The sequence below is a fragment of the Leucopleurus acutus genome (assembly GCF_964270905.1).
Source record: "Leucopleurus acutus genome assembly, chromosome: 3".
Classification (NCBI taxonomy): domain Eukaryota; kingdom Metazoa; phylum Chordata; class Mammalia; order Artiodactyla; family Delphinidae; genus Leucopleurus; species Leucopleurus acutus.
In genome coordinates, this window is record NC_139145.1 from 19372977 (window position 1) to 19392426 (window position 19450).

Consider the following 19450-nt stretch of genomic DNA (forward strand, 5'->3'; position numbering starts at 1 on the left):
GCCTGGCTGTGAGCACTGAGCCCTCCTGGCTGTGTCTTCCTAGACGATGTATTCCTGCCCAAGGACATGGATGGGGTGGAGATGGATGAGACTGACCGGGAGGTGGAGTATTTCAAGAGGTAGGTATGAGGCTGCCTGCTTTCCCGCTCACGGTGGACTCCAGGGCCCCCCCCGACACACATACACACTCAAGCCTCAGAAAGGCCTCACCCTCAGCCATGTGCCCTTGGAGGGAGAACTTGTCCAGCCCCTCCTGGCTCTCTCCCACCAGCCTATCTGCTGGGACACAGGTAGCCAGGATGATTTGGCAGGACAGGTCATCTGGGAAGGTGCAAGGGACAGGGAGCAGGAGGCATGTCAGACCCCAAGAACAAGGGCTTTCTCCAGTTTTATTCACCTGCACTTCCTCTGCTCTGCCGGGGATGAGTTTGAGGGGCAGAGACAAATCAAACACAGTCCATCTAGGTGGGGAGAGAGAGCCATAAACATACAATCCAGTGATAAGTGCTGTCCGAGGAGTAAGGGCATGGGGCTAGGGCCTAGGAATGGCCAAGCTGAGAGGTGGGGTGGCCAGGGCAGCCCTCCCAAAAAAGGTGGTAACCAGGCTGAAACCTGAGGAATAGGAATGAGTGGGCCAAGTAAAATGAAAAGAGTTTGAGGGCAGAAGAAACACATCATCCTTGAAGGAACAGAAGGCATCTCAGTATAGCTAGAGTAAAATACAGGGTGAGGAGGGAGGCTGTATCCTAAGGCATTGTCACTCTCTTTACACATTGTCCCCTGGGCCTGTGGGCATCTCATCCAGGAAGCCCCATACTGCTAGACCCCAACACCTGGGAGCCAGAGGGGTTGTGCAGAGCTGACCTGGTTTCTTTAGTGACCATGACACACAGGTCTAGAAGAGGGTCCAATGGAGAGAGGAGGGAACCTCTGATTGTGCTTCTCTGGCATCTCCCGAACCTAACAGGTTCTGTTTGGATTCTGCAAAGCAAACGCGTCAGAAAGTTGCCGTGAACTGGACCAACTTCAGCCTCAAGAAAACCACTCCCAGCACAGCTCAGTGAGGTATAGAGACCCCCTTCAAGTGTTGCATGCACCCTCTCTTGCCATGCTGTGCCACCTTTTGTGCCCCTGCCAGGCCATTTCATGCTCTGGGGCATAGAGAGTTGGACTAGGTGCTCGGCTGGCCACATCTCTTCTCCTGAGAGCCCTCCTGCTTGTGTTCCTGAAGGGCCCTTCCAGCCCTGCCATCTCCTGGGGTATCACTGCCAGGCCTCTACTTCCCTCACCAGCTGCCTCCCAAAGTGTCCAGGAGGCCATGGGCCTCAGAGGGCTGCCCCCATGCCTGACATCATCAGCCTGAGGGTTGAATCTCGTTTGCCTGGCCTGGCTTCTCCACGCAGGCTACCAAGGTGCTTCCGAGTTGAAGCCATGCGAAAAGGACACAGCCCCAAGGGAACAGTGACAGGGCAGCCACGCTAGACCAAGGCCTTGGAAGTCATTTAGGCATAGAGGAATAGGTGGGCCCTCTTCCCCAAACAGGACAGATTCCACGAGGAAATTGGTAGTGAAACCGCCTCCTGGAAGAAGAGCTTGGCCCCGACCTGGGCTCTGGCCTCCTCTCCCAGTCACCTGCAAGGGTCCTTTTGTCTGAAATATTGACATATCAGATGATGTTCCAGGCTGAAAACTGAGAAGGCAGTGGTGGGCTGGGAACCAAGGGCAAAAGAGATGGCTGTCTGGCAGGCCTTGGTCCTGGGCTTGGGGCTTAATGGCTATGCAGTGCCATAGTTCACCCTAAGATGCGTCCCTGGGGTCAGGCCTTTTCTGGCTGGCAACCACACAGCTGCCTTCAAGGCAACAGGAAGCTGGGGCAAGTGGGCTGAGCTCAGGAACCCCCCAGGAGGATGTCCTCACCTGTCCTCTTCCTCCTCTTTCCAGTGCCAGGGAAACAGACTTCTGGACCCTGGGCTGAGTCCCCGAGTCCCGTTTGGGGTGAGGATCCCCCCACCCTTGACACTGACGTCAGCTTCCCAGGGGCAGCCTTCAGGGCTGGGCTCCCTATGGCACCTTTGTACTACCCCAGAGTCAGGACTGTCCTCAGACTCACCTCATCCCCTCTGCTCTGTGGGCCTGGGCTTCCTGATCCTTTGCCAGACTGATACATCCATGCCCCCAGGAGCTTCTGCTAGGGCTGGGTTGCCCTCCTGCCTTTCTTCACCACTTCTACAAGAACCAGGAGCTACAAGGACCCCAGGCACCTTCATCTGTTGCCCTTCATGAGAGAAAACGGGTCACACCTTCTCCTACAGCCCAATGCCCCTGTCATCTAGGAAACCTCATCCAGCCATAATTTTCTCCCACTCCCTCTTGGCTGATCTCTTTCTCAGACAGGGGATGCTCCCCTCCAGTGAATGCTCTCCTCTGACCTTCTCCACCCTCCTCATAGCGTGATTGTGAGCCCCAAGTGCGTTAAGAAAGCAGTGCTGGCACAGACTCGGGACCCAGCCCGGGCCATGTACCTGGAGCCTGAGGCAGGAGTCTGAGTGCATAGGTGGCCTCTTCACTGTCAACAGGAGCGCAATGCCAGAGGCTGGCCTCTTATTCCACCCTGGCCTACAGCAGAGCATTGTGGGCTCCTCGAGTGTTGTCCACTTTCCTTGAGATTTAGGATGATGTTCACTGGGGCCGGGGCTCTGTCCCCCAACTGTGACTTAACCTTCATCCCCTGCTGGAGGTGATCGTCTGTTCAGTGTTTTCAGCCCAGGGGACAAAAATAGTAGGCAGCTGTTCCTGCCTCCATGGGCACCTGTGGAGACTCAGAGCCAGCATGAGGAGGCTAGGGTGGGAGCCATTGCTCACCGTGTGGCCATGCTCTTCTGTTTTCTCAGCCCCTGCCAGATCAAGCTTCTTCAGGGTGTCCTGAGACCCTGACTGCCAGCTGAAGGTCTACACCTTTTTCCTTCACATCGCCACCCACCTGCCCAAGACCCTCCCTGCCATCCCGGACCAACCAAAAGCTGAATAGATGCCGTGTGTGCTGGGGCTCCTCAGGACCTCTGCAGAACCGCTTCCTGGTGCTACGCAGCCTCCACATTCAGAGCCCGGGGGCTGGGCTGGCCTTTGGGTTTGGGGGCTGATGGTACTGCTGGCCCAACACTGCTTTCTTTGTGTTTGGTATTTTGTTTTACTTGTTTTTTCAATTCTTTTTGATACTGTGAAGATCTTTCCTGCCGAAAGATAAAGCAACATTTGGACACAGAGTTGGTATGTTGGTGGTTCGCTTGTCTGGGTGGGGAGTGAGGGTGAAGGATGTACTCAGAAGCATTGGAGTCCTTCTTAGTCATTAACCTTCTTGAGCATGTGCTACCTGTCAACAGGTTGGCATCGTTTCTGCTTAATTCTCGAAGCAATGCTAAGTGGGACTGTTATTCCATTTTACAGATGTGGAAATTAAAGCTCAGACCAGAAGGTGACTCTACTGAGTTCAGTTTGACCAACTAGGATTAGAGCATAGGCCTGTATGCCAGCAGCATCTGTGCCATTTCACCCATTGGGAGGACTCTGGTATGGAAACCCTGAGCAACCCCTTCCCCACACTGTCTTAGTTTCCCTCCCTCCAAGATGGATGAGTTGGAGGGGTGCAACTTGATCTCTGTGCAGCTGATTTGAGAAGGTATCAGGGGAAGCCTTGAGGACTTTGTGAACTGTGCATCTATAGCCTGGACGATTGGAGTTGTCAGGGGAAGTTGGTGGTAAATGGAGTTTTTATAAATTGGATTTGACTTTACAATGGGAATGGACGTGCAGCCTAAGTAGTTGAGAGTTAGGAGAGTAATGAACTATCTCATCCCCCCCCTCCCCACCGTGGATCTGGTTAGTGAATTCAGATTTTAATATAATAGTTTGCTAGAAATGCCTCACACACTTTTGTCCCGAATCCTCTCCATTTTCCTACTATAACCAACTCTTAGCCTGAGCTCAATGTGTGGAGCGACAGTGGTAGTGGCGACGCAGTCACTAAGAGCCCTTTGTGGAGTGTTGGGAGCAGAATCGGAAACCAGTCCCTCCCTCCTCCAAGGTTGGACACATATTCTCTCTCTCTCTCTCTCTGTCTGTCTCTGTCTCTGTCTCTGTCTCTGTCTCTCTCTCTCTCTCTCTCTGTCTCTGTCTGTCTCTCTCTCTCTCTCTCTCCCCCCCCGCCCCAATACAAGCGCTTCCTTTTCCAAAGAGGTAAAACAGCATTAACCATGGGCTCACAGTTCCTGGTCCCTTGGCCAATCCCCAAGGAAGTGTGGACACTTCTGTGAAACTTTTCTCTGTGTATTTATTACCTGTGCTCCTCTCTCCCTTCAGCTCTTACACTAGGCTCCTGCCTTGCAATTGAATTCTCACAACTATCTAAAATTCTGCTTCATCATTTCAAAGTTGCAGGTCTGATCAAGCAGCCACTTTACATACAGAGAAAGAAGACTTTTGAGAATGGCATTGAGGGCCCTAAGCCCGGCCCCTGCCTCTGGCACACTCTCTCCACACCTGATGACCTCAGTCTCCAGCTAGGCCTGGCACCCTCGGGGCTTCTGACTTTTGCTCACTTGTTTCCCTCTTCCCAGTTAACACTTTGTTCATGAATTCCACCATAACTTTCACATCCCTTTCTTTCAACTGAGAAGCCACTTTTACTGTGAGAATCAAGTTTGCCCTGCGTTTATGCTAATTCCAAAAGTGGTACCTTTTGTGTCTTCGAGATTTCTTAATCTCAAAACCAGTTATCTGTGTTTGTCTCCTCACCTAATCTGTAAGGTCCTCACAAGCTTATCTGCTTCGACACTACGCACAATGCCCAGCACATACTCATGTTTAATATATGAAGGAAGAAAATAGCACTGACCCATCACTCGTCTTTAAAAGTTCCCAGTGAAGTTGAAATCACCCTGACAGTCTTGGCCCTGCATGCTCTGGGTCTACCTTAAAGCCTTAGCTCTGACTACCCAACCCCACACGGGCCACGTGATCACTTTGTTCCCTGGGAACTTGCACATGGCCAGAACTTCACTCCTGCTAGACCCTCTATCAGGAAGCCTCTCCCTCTCTTGCATTCCCAGCTCTGAGATTCCACACTTCCTTGTAACTTCAGATGCAGGTCTCCTCGAAGCCTTCTCTGGTTCCCCAGTCACACTCTGAGCTCTGTTACAGCATTTACATTAAATAATCGTTTACATACATATACAGGCCCTCAGTTAAAACCCACCGTCATCATTTTGTTTATCCCTCACCACTCTGAACATAGGCATCTCACACAGATGAGAACACCAGTCAGAGCGGCAGCGTGTGTTGAGTCACTTTCTCTTCAAGCCCCGCCCTGCCCTCCTTGGCCCGCGCCAGTTAATGGGGGCGGGATAGAGAGCGGGTCGGGATCCCAGCTGGCTGGGTCCCACCGCACCCCGGCCACGAGAGGGCGCAGTGTCCGCTGGCGGGGGCGTGCCGGGTGACGTCACGCCCTGGGCGAGGCTGGGGACCCAGCACACCGCCGTCTTCGGGATCAGCGGTCCCCACGACTCAACCCGACTCGCTTTGCGCCTTCAGCGCGTGCTCCAAGTCCTCCAGCGTCCCACAATACCTTGCCTGACGCTTTCGCCCTCAGCCCTGGCAACAGCTGCGTAGCCGCCCACAGGGGGCGGAGACGCCACACCGCAAGACAGGGGCTCAGGAGAAAATTTGTCCCTCTGCGCGATCCGGCACTTAGAGGTCGTTGCTAGGCGCCGACGTCCGTTTCTTCACATCTGATTGGATCTCATCATAGGCGAGGCGGGGGGGTTTTACCGCGGTGCGCATGCGTGCAGCAGAGGATGGAAGAATCGGAACCCGAGCGGAAGGTGGGAGACGGGTGGGGGTCCGCGCGGGTCGCGAGCGATCGTGAAGTGGGGGGCGGGGGTCCGGGTCTGACTCGTGTGTATCTGCAGCGGGCTCGCACCGACGAGGCGACTGCCACAGGAAGCCGCTCCGAGGCAGACGATGAGGACGACGAAGACTACGTGCCGTACGTGCCGTTGCGACAGCGCCGGCAACTGCTGGTGAGGGCCCCGGCTCGAGGGTGGAACGAGGGCAGGAGATGGGGGTTTGGCGGTGGGATGGGGGGTGGTCCCCGGTCTGCGGAGTAAGGTGTCAAGTACACGGGAGCGTGGTCCCCACGCAAACGAGGAACTGGCGACCTGATCTGAGGGGTGGGGCAGCTGTGCGCCTCGGGGCACAGAACCCAGTCCCAAAAGCCAGGATCCTGACTCAGGCCCCTGGGCCCGATGCCCCACTGTGCGTTGGGCTCGGCTCTGTGGGGCGCTGGTGGAACCTCAGCTCCAGAAGCTGCTGCAGCGAAGACGCAAGGGAGCTGCGGAAGAGGAGCAGCAGGACAGCGGCAGCGAGGCGCGGGGAGATGAGGACGACATCCCGTTGGGCCCTCAGTCCAACGTCAGCCTCCTGGATCAGCACCAGCACCTCAAAGAGAAGGCTGAAGGTGGGCTGGGCAGCAGGCGGGAGGCTCAGCTTGGTGCACTGCTTTGGTGTCTCTCTGACATCTTCTGCTTGTTTGGTCAGCCCGCAAGGAGTCTGCCAAAGAGAAGCAACTGAAGGAAGAGGAGAAGATCCTGGAGAGTGTGGCTGAGGGTCGAGGTATGGCTGTAGCTAGGGCAGAGAGGAGGTGGACTGAGCCTCCTCTCCCAGTCCTAGGCATGTTATATTTCAAAGGGCCTGGCCTCTGGGAAGCAGGAACCAGCCCTGAGCCACATCTGTTTCCTCAGCCTTGATGTCAGTGAAGGAGATGGCTAAGGGAATCACGTATGACGATCCAATCAAAACTAGGTATGTCTTTCCAGTCTGGAAAGTCAGTCACTCTTACTTCAGACAGTATGTGGTGGAGACTGGCGGGAACACCCCAAAGCCAGCTGTGCCCAGGGGCTCTCTTGACTCTTGCCACCCACCCACAGTTGGACACCACCCCGTTACGTCCTGAGCATGTCTGAAGAGCGGCATGAGCGTGTACGGAAGAAGTACCACATCTTGGTGGAAGGAGATGGTATCCCACCACCCATCAAGAGCTTCAAGGAAATGAAATTTCCTGCAGGTGCCTGGGAGCTGGGAGCAACACCACATTTTGATAGGGAAATATCTGCAAGGTTGCAGCCTAGCGCTCACCAAGCCCAGCAACTGCAGCATTGGGTCTAGTCAGTGGGGATGAGGGATTTGAGAAGGAGAGATTTGTCTTTATTCTCCATTTTCAGTTGTTGCAACTGTTCATATTTACCAATTTCTGTCATTAGGGAGCTTTGGTGGGCAAGTGATGACGGCCTTAAACAGACCTGGGTGTGAATCCTGCCTCTGCTTAACCTAGAGGCCTTGGACAAGTCTGTGTGTTTGTTTTTCTTTCTTTTTTTCTTTCTGGGTCTTAGTTTCATCATTTGTAACATGAAGGACATAGTGCCAACTTTTTGGCTTTGGGGGCTTGTTGGAGTACCTATGAGACACAAGGATGATGCCAGTGTTGTTTTCTGTAGCCATCCTGAGAGGCCTGAAGAAGAAGGGCATCCACCACCCAACACCCATTCAGATCCAGGGAATTCCCACCATGTGAGTGTGAACCTGGTGGCCCTGGGGAGGAGTGGTTGCTAGATGAGAAGTAGTCCCTGTATTCCAGTGAACCTGACCCTCAGGCCTCTCTTCTCTCACCAGTCTGTCTGGCCGTGACATGATAGGCATAGCCTTCACGGGTTCAGGCAAGACACTGGTGTTCACTTTGCCGGTCATCATGTTCTGCCTGGAGCAAGAGAAGAGGTTACCTTTCTCTAAGCGTGAAGGGCCCTATGGACTCATTATCTGCCCCTCGGTAAGAAAGCCTGGCCTGGAGGACAGGGTGCAGATGGGGCCACCTTCTGGTGCCAGCCACTGCCCCTGTACCTGCAGCGGGAGCTGGCCCGGCAGACCCACGGCATCCTGGAGTATTACTGCCGCCTGCTGCAGGAGGACAGCTCTCCACTCCTGCGCTGTGCTCTCTGCATCGGGGGCATGTCCGTCAAAGAGCAGATGGAGACCATCCGACAGTGAGTATAGGCACCCCCGCCCCAAGGGCTTCCCCAAAGTCGCTGCCCAGACAAGCTAAAGGACCCTTTGCTTTAGCCACTCGACAGATCCTTGCAGAGGCCTCTGATGGGCCCAGCCCTCAATGAGCCCCAGTCTAATGGGGAGGTTGGTTGGGGTGGGACAGAGGGATGTGGTGAGGTACTGTGGGAACACAGCAGATGGAACGGGGGCATCTGGGAGGTCAAAGAGCCGGGGCATTCCAGGCAGAAGGCAAAGAGGTGGGGGCCCCGGGGTGTCCAGGAAGGTCAGGGTTGTTCAGTGTGACCCATTGAGGAGGCTGAGGCTCTGGGGCATGGCTGGACCTGTGCCCTTTCCACACAGTGCAGTTCCCAACAGACATCACTAGATGTCCAGGGTTACAGACAGACCAAACCCATTTCCTGTTTCATAGGCATTGCTAGTCAGGGAGGTTGCAGACATGGAAAAGATGAGCTCATTGTACTACGAAAGTGAGCCTTTGAGGTCTACAAAGGGAGCTGTGGGAGCACAGGCTGAGCCCTATCTGAAGATTTAGGACCGTCCTCCTGGGGGCAAGAGGAGTGACCTGGGGGAAGGGTATGTGGGGCCGAGGTGACCACATGGCTCGGGTAGAGCAGTGGAACAGAGTGGTGGTCGAGAAGGTTGCAGCGCTCTCCAGGAGAGCCTTGTGCCGTCCATAGAGCAAGGTGGTGGCAGTGACAAGGAGCATCAGGTGAGGAGAGATAGGAAAGAGGCTGGAGGGCAGAACAAGGTGGAGTGCCGGCCTCTAGGTAGGGCTTAGCAGGTGGCCCTGCTGTCAATGTCCCTCCTTGGTCCCCAGTGGTGTGCACATGATGGTGGCCACCCCTGGGCGCCTCATGGATCTGCTACAGAAGAAGATGGTCAGCCTGGATATCTGTCGTTACCTGGCCCTGGACGAGGCTGACCGCATGATCGACATGGGTTTCGAGGGTGACATCCGTACCATCTTCTCCTACTTCAAGGTGCCCTTCCCCACCTGGCCGGGACGCTCCTGCCACCTTCCCCCTACACACCACATTCAACTCTGGAGGTCCCTAAGGCCCTGTGCTGCCCACCCACTGTCCCAGCCCCTCAGGCTCCCCAGGCCCCACGTGCCCTCAGCCCCAGCCTTCTTCTTTCTTAGGGCCAGCGACAGACTCTACTCTTTAGTGCCACCATGCCTAAGAAGATTCAGAACTTTGCCAAGAGCGCCCTGGTAAAGCCTGTCACGATCAATGTGGGGCGTGCCGGGGCTGCCAGCCTGGATGTCATCCAGGTGGGCAAGCACTCCTGATGGGCAGTCTCACCTGTGAGGGCTGGATCTGGCGAGGCTCCCTTAGCTGATCGGAGCCGGGTGGGGGGCCACCTTGTGGGCACTAGGGGTTTCATTCACAGCCACAGCCCTTAGCAGGAAGCCTTCTCATGGTACCCAGCCGTTGGCAAGAGGCTCTCTGGTCACCTCCTAGCCAGGACTGGGGGCCCATCCTCTGTGGCAGGGCCATGGCTGGTGAGCCTGTTCTCAGGACCACCTAACCTGATCCTGGTGGTGGCAGGAAGTGGAATATGTGAAGGAGGAAGCCAAGATGGTGTACCTGCTTGAGTGCCTGCAGAAGACACCGCCGCCCGTGAGTGCTGCCAGCCAGGCTAGCCCAGGGGCAGCATGCTGGCGGAAGGTTGCGGGGGCGCCCAGGAGTCAGCCCCTGTGACTGGAGTTGGCTTTCTTGGACAGGTGCTCATCTTTGCAGAGAAGAAAGCAGATGTGGACGCCATCCATGAGTACCTGCTCCTCAAGGGGGTTGAGGCTGTGGCCATCCATGGGGGCAAAGGTTAGCGTGGCACATGCATAGGCATGGACCCCGCTGCCATAGCAGCCCCTCATCTTATCCCTTCCCCTACCTGGCCAGCCTGCCACTACTCCCCAGACTCTTGCTGTCGCTCTAATAGCTCCTACCTGACCCTTCCCAGACCAAGAGGAACGAACCAAGGCCATCGAGGCATTCCGGGAGGGCAAGAAGGATGTCCTAGTGGCCACAGACGTAGCCTCCAAGGGCTTGGACTTCCCTGCCATCCAGCACGTCATCAATTATGACATGCCTGAGGAGATCGAGAACTATGGTGGGCTGTTCGGGGGGCTGGGGTTGCGGCCTAGGTCCCAGCCCCTGGGCAGTGGGCCAGATGCTCTGTTCCCTCTCTCTGCAGTGCACCGTATCGGCCGCACTGGGCGCTCAGGAAACACAGGCATTGCCACTACCTTCATCAACAAGGCCTGTGGTGAGTCTGCCACCAGGGCCACCTTTGGCTGTCCCCTGGGTCCTCCACCTATGACCAGCCAGGTCCTGGCTACAGGGCCCAGGGCTGGACCTGATGGTTCTCCGCCACCCCCACAGATGAGTCGGTGCTGATGGATCTCAAAGCCCTGCTGCTGGAGGCCAAGCAGAAGGTTCCACCCGTGCTGCAAGTACTGCACTGCGGGGACGAGTCCATGCTGGACATTGGAGGTGACACGGGGTGGGAGACACTAGTCCAATGGGGGCGTGACGGGAACACCACGGAACAAGTCCATTCTGCCCCTCAGTGGCCTGGGGGTCTGATGGGGGCCCAGGGTCTGGGGCACAGAGCCTGGCCCCATCACCATGCTGACCCTCCTCCCCCACCCACCGCTACCCCATTCCCCCAGGAGAGCGTGGCTGTGCCTTCTGTGGGGGCCTGGGCCATCGGATCACCGACTGCCCCAAACTCGAGGCTATGCAGACGAAGCAGGTTAGCAACATCGGCCGCAAGGACTACCTGGCCCACAGCTCCATGGACTTCTGAGCTGGCTGTCATCCCTCTTTCTCTCCAAGGGGCCTCCGTCCCTGGGGCTCCAGCCACCTCCCACACACCCCTGCCCCGTGGGCAAGAAGCCAGCATCCTCGGCCCAGCTGGCCTGGGTTGGGCCAGGCTGGACCTGGCTGCCTGTTCCCTGTGCCCCCCAGAATTACTATTTTTGCTCCTCTTTATCCCAGCTGCCATTAAAACACCAGCCTTTTTGGTCTCAGCCTCTGTGTTTTGCCTTCTCTGCCCTGTGCTTCCTGGGCAGGCCTCACCCTCTGACCTCCAGAGCCCCTCTCAGGTAGGGCCTTGGCATCTCCCACCACTACTGCTATACCTGCTGGTACTCAGTTGTGGAAGGAGCTGCCTACCCAGGTTCCCCTCTGGGGGCTTAGGGTATTTCCTCTAGTCTACCTGGATTTATAACTCAGAGAAGAACCACACTGATGGACCAAGGGGAAATGGTTGGTTGGGTCTACTGGTCTTTCTGATTGGCTGTTATAATCTCCAGCCCTGCCCCAGCCTCCCTCTTCCTGTCACTGTGTAAAGGTCCTGGGGCTTCTCCTAAGGCCCTTTAGGAGGAGACTTCCTGCCTCAGGCCCCTTGCCCACACAGGCTCCCAGTAGGGAACCCTGTGCTCTGTTTGCCAAGGGGGCAGCAGATGCCACAGGACTGCCACTCAGGCCACAAGCACCCACTGACCCAGCTCTGTGCCCAGGTATCTGCTGGGCTCAGGACACAAATGAGCCAGGCAGTTGCCCTCTGAGGAGTTCACAGGTGAGTGGGACAGACAGATCAGCCATGAATAAATGTGGGCAGCGGTCACGGGACTGCTGGCAAATGGGCCAGGATTTCAGCATCTTGCAAAGGGTAGACAGAAAAAGCATTGGTGATAGCTCCTCTGTCCAGGCACTTCATGTGCAAAGCCACATGCTTATCCCAGCAGGACAGCAGTTGCTCAAGCCATGTTTGTCACTTGGTGTGTGGCCTAGGGCAAGTTACTTAATGTTTCTGAGCCTTGATTTCCTCATCGCTGAAATGGCAATGAGAATGCAAAGGACATGGTGTCTGAGGCTGCCAGAGCTCAGGGCTGCTTGGGCCACAGTGGGCACAAAGCCAGGTGAATGAGGCCCTTGGAAAAGATTTCCTGCCCGAGAAGCTACACACCCCACATGTGACCACCAAGCAGTATTCAGCCTGTTTACACATTCCTTCCCAGAGGTGGCACTGAATAAATGAAATGAGGCTGTTCTCAGGATTCAGATTCATATGCAGAGCTCCCATACTGGCCTCCAGGAAGACAAGACTGAAACAGGACTCTAGCAAGAAGCAGAGCTTAAAAAGCCTGTGAGCTCTCCAGGGAACCCGCTGGGGGCGTGCCACCCATGCTCACGTGGCTGGGGCCATGCCATGAGGGCTGGGGCCTTTGTGCTCTCAGACAGCGTGGGGTGGTCTGGGGAGGCCTCCCAGAGGAAGAAGTCCCAGAGCCCTGAGCAGCACGGTGAGAGGTGCCCTGAAGGGGCCAGGCTGGGGGAGGTGGAGGCCAGAATACCCAGCACCCTGAATGCTGGGCCAAGGAGTCCAAGCTAAACCTCAGGGCACTTGGGAGCCAGGAAGCATTTAGGGAGGGAAGAGACAGGTTGGTTTGGGGTTAGAGAGGGCCCGGTGGGCCCAGATGGGGACGTGGTTCAAAGGGGAGATGCCAAAGCTGGCAATGGATAGGGGCTGTGAAGACGGAGAGGAGCAAGTGAACATTAGAACTATTTCCAGAATAAAGACAAGCAGACCAACCAGGACTCCAAGGGGGAAAACAAGGAATTTGCCAGTCTGGCTAGAGAAAGGTCCTGGGGTAGGGACCAGGCTGTGGGAATGACAGGCCCCAGGGTACACAACAGCCCCAGGATGGGGGAGGGGTAGGAGCTCCTGATTCGGGAGCCAGCCTGCGGTCAGAGGCTCACACCCAGCTGACCCAGGCAGGCATGGGTCATCTGGTGGTCCAAGGCCCCTGCCTGGCACTAGTGGGTACCTTGGGCCAGCTGGAACCCCAAGGAAGAAATATGTGATGCCCTTCACCCCCATCCTAGCTCCTTTTCCGAAGACAGGGCTCCCCTCCCCCAACCCTGCAGCTGCCTCTCTGGACAGAGGGAGGGGGAAGTGGCCAGAAGGGGAAGTGTGAGGAGTTCCCCTCCGGCCCGTCACCAGTCTCCTCAGGCCCTCGGAGCGGCGGCCATGGCCATGGAGCCTCTGGAGACACCCATCAAGGACGGCATCCTCTACCAGCAGCACATCAAGTTTGGCAAGGTGGGGACCCTGGCTGCCAGGCAGCTGCCTGGGACAGATGGTGGGCCTCTGCCCCAGCCTTGGACAGCCCACCAGAACCTGGGAGAATGGGGGTAGGAGTCCAGGTGGGGAATCCAACCCAGGTGTGGGGAAGTGGAACAGAGCCCCATTCTCAGCCTGAGCAGGTTGGGCTGAGTGGGCCTTTTCGAGACCCTGCCTCATTTACAGATGGGAAGCCAAGAGCGGGGGGAGCCAAGAATGGAACCCTTGGGGCAGGGCAGAGCTGAGAGGCTGGTTAATCCAACTGCCTTCCATCCCATCTACTAGAGGCACTGTGGCCCCTCGAGAGGGCTGGAGGCTGAGCTGGAGGAGCCCCCAAAAGTGGAGCTCCATCCTGCAGAAGAGGGCTCAGGTCCTCCCAGCCCTGTCCTGGGGTAGCAGGCCCTGCACACCCACAGCTCAGCTGCAGCTGCTGCCCAGGCAGATAAACCGTCTGTTTCCTTTGCTCGACGCTATTTGCATGTTTCCTTCCTTGCCATCATGAGACTGAGGCCTCCCTCCCGCCCCAGCCCTTGTTCCGTGGCCCAATTGACCTTTTCTTTACAGGGGGTGGGTGCACCAACAAAGCAGTAGTGTCAGGTGGTCTGCTCTGGCCGCTAGATACTTTACAGACATTGCCCAGTAGAAGCCCCAGCCCCGTGTTCTCATAATCTTTTGAGAGACGAGGATCCTAGTGCTTATGGGGGGGTCACAGTTAGGAAAGCGTGGGGTGGATTTGAAGCTAGGGCTGACCGACTCCAAGCACAGACGCTTCCTGCTGCCGGGCTGGCTCTGGCAAGGCATCCTCTGTGGCCTGAAGAGCTGCGAGGCAGAGGCCAGCCTAGGTGGCCAGGAGTGTTTGCTAAGTGGCTTGTGCTAGGCTGAGCTGCAGGGAGAACTGCCACCCGAGGGTCATCTCCCCCATCTTCATCTCCTGCAGAAGTCCTGGAGGAAGGTATGGGGTCTACTGTATGCAGGAGGCCCATCAGGCGTGGCACGGCTAGAGAGCTGGGAGGTCCGGGATGGTGGCCTGGGGCCAACAGGTGACAGGTCTGTGGGGCCTGGCCGGAGAGGAGAGCGGCGGGTCATCCGCCTGGCTGACTGCGTATCCGTGCTGCCGGCTGACGGTGAGAGCTGCCCGCGGGACACTGGTGCCTTCCTGCTCACCACCACGGAGCGAAGCCACCTGCTGGCCGCACAGCACCGCCAGTCTTGGATGGCCCCCATTTGCCAGCTGGCCTTCCCGGTGAGCACAGAGTGGGCGGGTAAGGCATCCAGGGGCCAGCCGGGGAGACCAGTTCACTCACACCTTGTTCATCTCCATGCTCATTCACATCTCATCACTCAGCAAGCACCTGCGAAGCACCTAGAAGCCTGGGAAACAGCCCAGAAGCCCACAGAACAAATCTCAGATGGCCATGCATGCTATGGAGAAAATGAGAGGCTGGGTGGGAGCAGGAGTGAGTAGGGGGATGTTAGGATGGTCCAGGAAGGCTTCTCAGGAGAGGAGAGTGCGCCTGAATCCTTGAGGAAAAATAACCCACCAGGCAAAGATCTGAGGAAAGAGTGTCCTAAACACAGGTCTGAGGAGTCCCCTGAACTAAGGGAGCAGCATGGGCAAGGGCCCAGGGAAAAGCTTGATGTTCAAGCAGCAGAAAGGCCAGTGTGGCTGGAAGGTAAGGAGTGAGAGGGGGCCCAGGAAGAGGCAACAGTGGAGAGTCCGGTGGGAGCCAACTGAAACTGCCTTGGGCCACATGTGGAGTTTGGGATTTTATTCTGAGTGTGAGGAGAAGCCTTTGGGGAGTTGGACACAGAAGCTGAGAGTTTTAAAGCTTTACAGGATCCGTGATGGACCAAAAGGAAATGAGTGGCGGTTCCTCAAAAACTAAACATAGAGTTAACATATGACCCAGCAATTCTCCTAGGTGTATACCCAAGAGAACTGAAACAGGTGTCAAAATAAAACTTGTACGAGAATCTTTAGAGCAGCATTGTTCACAATAGCCCAAAGATGCAAACAACGCAAATGTCCATCAACTGATGAGTGGATAAACCAAATGCAGTCTATCCATACAACAGAACATTACTTGGCCATGAAAAGGAATGAAGCACTGATACATGCTACAACATGGATGGACCTTGAAAACACGCTAAGTCAGAGAAGCTAGACACCAAGGGCCACACATTTTATGATTCCATTAATGTGAAATACAGAAGAGACAAATCTATAGTGACAGAAAGCAGCTTAGGGGTTGCCAGGGAATGGGGAGAGGGGGGAATGGGAAGTGACAGTTAATGGGTACGGGGCTTCCATTTGGAATGATGATAAAATTCTGAATCATACACTTTAAAATGGTTAAAATGGTAAATTTTATGTTGTATATTTTACCACAATTCTTATAATTAAAAAAAAAAGGGAAATAAACAGGAGCAAGGAGACCAGTGGAAAGCCATTGCATTTGACCCTGGCCATGGTACCATGGGCCAAGGTGGTCATGATGGAGAGCTCAGGGTCAGAGCCCAAAGGACATGGTGGGAGATGGGGAAAGAGGCCAGAGATGGGAGGAACAAGTGGCCATTCACTCGTGGGTCCCACCCTTGAAGCTCCCACCCCTTTACTGCTCCAAGCTGTCAGGGACACACACAGGCCGGCCCAGTCGCTGGCCAACCTCAAGGGCAATGGACAGCCTCGTTTGTGCCCTCTGCTTTATAGCACTCAGCACCCTCAAGGGGGAGCCGGCGGGGATTGCAGGTGGGGAAATAGGCTCAGAAGGGTGTCCAGGGTCTTGCAGTGTGTCAGGGGCAGAACTGGGACTGGCACTCAAGTCTCTGGGTGCCCTTGCTTGTCATGAACCCCAGAGAAAGGATGTGGGAAGAGGAGTGGATGGGACACTAACCTCTGACCTTGTCCCATTCCCCAGGGCACAGGGGAGAGCTCCCAAGGACCAGGGGAAGCAGAGGCTCCCAAGAAGGGCCTGGTCCAGATGGAGGAAAACTCCATCTACTCCTCCTGGCAGGAAGGTGAGTCGGGGAGGTACAGGGGCAGCCTCAGCCCTAGCACAAACAGGGCTGGGATCTTTCCGGGACCCCCCGGGGGGCTGTGCTTGTGGCCCTCACGGCGCCGTGCCTGCAGTGGACGAGTTTCCAGTGGTGGTACAGAGGACGGAGGCAGCCGCCCGCTGCCAGCTGAAGGGGCCCTACCTCCTGCTGCTGGGCCAGGACTCCATCCAGCTGAACGAGCCCGCCAGCCCCCAGGCGCTCTACACCTGGCCCTACCGATTCCTGCGCAAGTTCGGCTCCGACAAGGTGAGGTGCTGGGCGGCCGCCCCACTGGTCCCGCAGGGAAGGGTAGCGGTTGGCGGGCGGCCCCTCAGCCGCTGACTCCCCGTGCCGCCCGTGCCCAGGGCGTGTTCTCCTTTGAAGCCGGCCGCCGCTGCGACTCGGGCGAGGGCCTCTTCGCCTTCATCAGCCCCCGCTCCCGCGACCTATGCGGGGCCGTAGCCGCCGCCATCGCCCGCCAGCGGGAGCGGCTCCCGGAGACGGCGGGGCCCCAGCCCTGGCCCCTGCCGCGGGCCACCTCCCTGCCCTCGCTGGAGCCTCCGGGGGAGCTGCGGGAGGTGCCCCCGGGGCCCGAGGCGCCCGGCTCCCGGAGGGCGCGCGCGGCCGAGCCCGGGCCCCAGAGCCTGCCCCCTCTGCTGGGCCCCGCAGCCCCGGACGAGCCGGCGCCCGCGCTCTACGCGTCGGTGTGCAAGCGGGCCAGCCGGCTTCCGGACGCCGCCGAGCACCTGTACGAGAACCTGTGCGTGCTGGACGCCGGCCCAGCGCCCGACGTCGGCTGTCCGGAGCAGGAGGGCCCGGGCGGCCGCAGCCCCCTGGCCAGCCACATCTACCACAATAGCCAGGACCTGGGCTGGCCCGGCGCGGCCCATGACAGCAGCCTGGAGGCCCAGTACCGGCGGCTGCTGGAGCTGGAGCTGGCCGACGACGGCGACGAGGCCGGGGGCTGCGCCCGCGCCGGCGCCCACTTGGGCTTCAAGGCCAAGCTGGTGACGCTGCTGAGCCGCGAGCGCAGGAAGGGACCGGCTCCCTGCGACAGGCCCTGACCGAGTATCGTGGCGGCCGGAGGAGAGGAAGGCTCTCTCCCTGGGACAAGAGGGCGGGGGAACAATGGACATCTGCAGACACACCCCCACACTCACTCTAGCCTGGAGGGACAAGGCAGACAGCCTGGGGAGGACCCCTCAGGTGCCCTGCTGGACCCCAGTGTACAGTGTACAAATTTGCTGGTAATAAAGCCTTTTAGTTCTCCTCTCCATCCCACCTTGTGGCCCACAGTTCATACCTCCTCCCTACGGCTCCTTGCAGTGGCTTGCCCGGGTCCACACAGACCCTCAAACACAGGCATTGCAGCAAACACCAGTGCCCTGTGCTGGGTTCCAGGGACACACGTGACCTGGACCTGACCTCTGCCACCAGTAGGCTCAAGTCTCCTGGAGCAGGAGGGTGAGATGCAGGTAATTACGGCTCCACGTGGTCCTGTTCAGCAGAAATAACTCCGACAGTAGGGCAGAGGGAGAAATAAGGCTTGCTGATGGGAGAGGTGCCCCCTGAATTGAGTGTGAAGGGCAGGCAGGGCTTCACCAGGCTGGCAGTGAGCCCTGGAGCTTTCCAGGATGAAGGTGGGCATGGTGGGTGCAGAGAGCAAGGGAAGACCATGGACCTGGAGGGCTCCAAGGGGCTGAGGGAGAGTTGGCCGCACATGAGAGACCTCACCATCCTACAATGAGCTTGGTCTCATCCTCAGTAGAGGGACATAGTCAGCCAGGGAAGCAGTGTGGAGGCTGATTTTGAGGGACCAGAAAGCCTGGGCTGGGGAGGAGTTGGGGGCGGGGGGGAGACGGGCAGGTGGAAGGGAGTTCAAATGTGCGCACACCCAAAACACTCCCCACTGAGACTCAAAAATGCACAGACACTTCTGTGGAACCCCTGGCCTCAGTCTTCCTCAACTGTCAAGGATAAAGATCAAATTGCATACCAAGCATACATTCATTCGAGTTTGATCAGGTGCCTACTCTGTGCCAGGCACTGAGGTCACGGCCATGTTCATTACAGCCACAGTCCTGTTCTCAAGGAGTCCTCACTCCAGAGGGAAATAAGGAGTCTCTTGAAGACTTTAGTGCCTGCCTTACTGTCCTCCCTTTATTGCTGTTCCTGTCACCAACGCTGGGCCACCATGCACTCAAGGATCGTGCCCCCAAAGATCCGGCCTCCTGGCCCCTTGACCTCAACTCCACCTCAGCTGCTCACACCCTTGGTACATCCCAAGCCTCATCTTTATGACAGTGACACTCCACTGTCACTTCACAATGATACAGTCTTTTTTTTTTAAAATAAATTTATTTATTTATTTTATTTTTGGCTGCGTTGGGCCTTCATTGCTGCACACGCAGGCTTTCTCTAGTTGCAGCGAGCAGGGGCTACTCATTGTGGTGACTTCTCTTGTAGCGGAGCATGAGCTCTAGGCGCGTAGGCTCCAGTAGTTGTGGCATATGGCTCAGTAGTTGTAGCTCTAGGGCTCTAGAGCACAGGCTCAGTAGTTGTGGTACACGGGCTTAGTTGCTCCGCAGCATGTGGGATCTTCCCAGACCAGGGCTCAAACCTGTGTCCCCTGCATTGGCAGGCAGATTCTTAACCACTCTGCCACCAGGGAAGCCCATTTATATTCATTTTTATTTATTTATTTTTTTGCGGTACGCGGGCCTCTCACTGTTGTCACCTCTCCCATTGCGGAGCACAGGCTCCAGATGTGCAGGCCCAGCGGCCATGGCTCACGGGTCCAACCACTCCGCAGCATGTGGGATCCTCCCAGACTGGGGCACGAACCCGTGTCCCCTGCATCGGCAGGCGGACTCTCAACCACTGCGCCACCAGGGAAACCCTATATTCATTTTTAAATTGAAGTATAGTTGATTTACAATGTTTCAAATGTACAGCAAAGTGATTCAGTTACAAATATACATTCTTTTTCAAATTATTTTCTATTATAGGTTATTACAAGATATTGAATATAGTTTCCTGTTTTATACAGTAGATTCTTTTTGTTTTGGCATACTTTTTTTTATTACAAATCTAAACCTTTTTGTTTCATGGCTATTTTTGTGAGGTTCCAACCAGACTGTGGAAGAGAAAGTCTTTGGAAACATCTAGGGAA

At 56.5% G+C, this 19450-nt stretch overlaps 3 protein-coding genes across 3 annotated transcripts in view; all 3 read left to right on the plus strand.

Moving 5' to 3' along the window:
• Positions 1-3263, plus strand: part of FAM193B (family with sequence similarity 193 member B) — a 31421-nt gene extending 28158 nt beyond the window's left edge. The window contains exons 8-10 of the mRNA XM_082836397.1: positions 44-119; positions 968-1065; positions 2892-3263. Coding sequence (XP_082692523.1) covers positions 44-119; positions 968-1064 — 173 coding nt within the window. The 3' untranslated portion in view covers position 1065; positions 2892-3263. The remainder of the gene's footprint in view (positions 1-43; positions 120-967; positions 1066-2891) is intronic.
• A 2541-nt stretch (positions 3264-5804) lies between these two features.
• On the plus strand, positions 5805-11146 carry DDX41 (DEAD-box helicase 41). The gene is made up of 17 exons (XM_082835386.1): positions 5805-5876; positions 5964-6074; positions 6352-6511; positions 6592-6666; positions 6795-6855; positions 6981-7117; positions 7548-7620; positions 7723-7876; positions 7954-8090; positions 8930-9092; positions 9254-9385; positions 9663-9734; positions 9839-9935; positions 10075-10224; positions 10309-10380; positions 10497-10607; positions 10787-11146. The coding sequence occupies exons 1-17, from the start codon at positions 5850-5852 to the stop codon at positions 10921-10923; spliced, it is 1869 nt and encodes a 622-aa protein (XP_082691512.1). The 5' UTR covers positions 5805-5849; the 3' UTR covers positions 10924-11146.
• Positions 11147-13229: 2083 nt separating this feature from the next.
• On the plus strand, positions 13230-17554 carry DOK3 (docking protein 3). Its single transcript, XM_082835584.1, has 5 exons — positions 13230-13261; positions 14180-14485; positions 16161-16260; positions 16373-16545; positions 16644-17554. Exons 1-5 carry the CDS (start codon positions 13259-13261, stop codon positions 17340-17342), a joined length of 1281 nt encoding a protein of 426 aa, XP_082691710.1. The 5' UTR covers positions 13230-13258; the 3' UTR covers positions 17343-17554.
• Positions 17555-19450: the final 1896 nt, after the last annotated feature.